Source organism: Monoraphidium neglectum (genome assembly GCF_000611645.1).
Source record: "Monoraphidium neglectum strain SAG 48.87 unplaced genomic scaffold scaffold04934, whole genome shotgun sequence".
NCBI classification, from domain to species: Eukaryota; Viridiplantae; Chlorophyta; class Chlorophyceae; order Sphaeropleales; family Selenastraceae; genus Monoraphidium; species Monoraphidium neglectum.
Window position 1 is genome coordinate 3,710 of NW_014008696.1, and position 477 is coordinate 4,186.

The 477-nt window shown below is 65.0% G+C and overlaps 1 protein-coding gene across 1 annotated transcript in view; it reads right to left on the reverse strand.

Annotated features, from left to right (window-relative positions):
- The window catches only part of MNEG_14989 (hypothetical protein), a gene marked incomplete at both ends in the record, with an annotated part of 2,342 nt that extends 2,203 nt beyond the window's left edge, over positions 1–139 (reverse strand). The window contains one exon of the mRNA XM_014036540.1: positions 70–139. Coding sequence (XP_013891994.1) covers positions 70–139 — 70 coding nt within the window. The remainder of the gene's footprint in view (positions 1–69) is intronic.
- Between the last annotated feature and the right edge of the window lie 338 nt (positions 140–477).

A 477-nucleotide genomic window follows, 5' to 3' on the forward strand; every position in this document is an offset into this window, starting at 1 on the left:
GAGCAAACGTGCGCGCCCGGGCCCGCTCGACGCCCCACTCGTGCACGCCGCGACACGTCTCACACGCACCCTCAGCATCTTGGTGCACGAGCACCGAGTTGTGCAGCGACGCCTGGAACGCGCCGTCCACGGCCCTCATCCACCGCCGCAGCCCCGAATGGAACACGTGCGCGCGGCCGTTTGTCAGGACCACCAGGGGCGCGCCCGCCGCGCTGAGGCGGATGTGGGCGACCCGTACGCCGGGGCTCAGCAGCGGGGACACGTCCACATCGTGGAGGGTCTCCACCTGCGGTGAGGCAGGGTGGACGCCGAGTGTGTGAGTGAGGGTACAAGTGTGTGCGTGTGTGCATGAGTGTGTGTGTGTGAGAGAGAGAGTGTGTGTGACTGTGAGTGTGTGTGCGCTTGCATGTGTGTGTGTGTGTGTGCTGCTCTGTGTGTGTGTGTGTGTGTGTGTGTGTGTGTGTGTGTGTGTGTGTG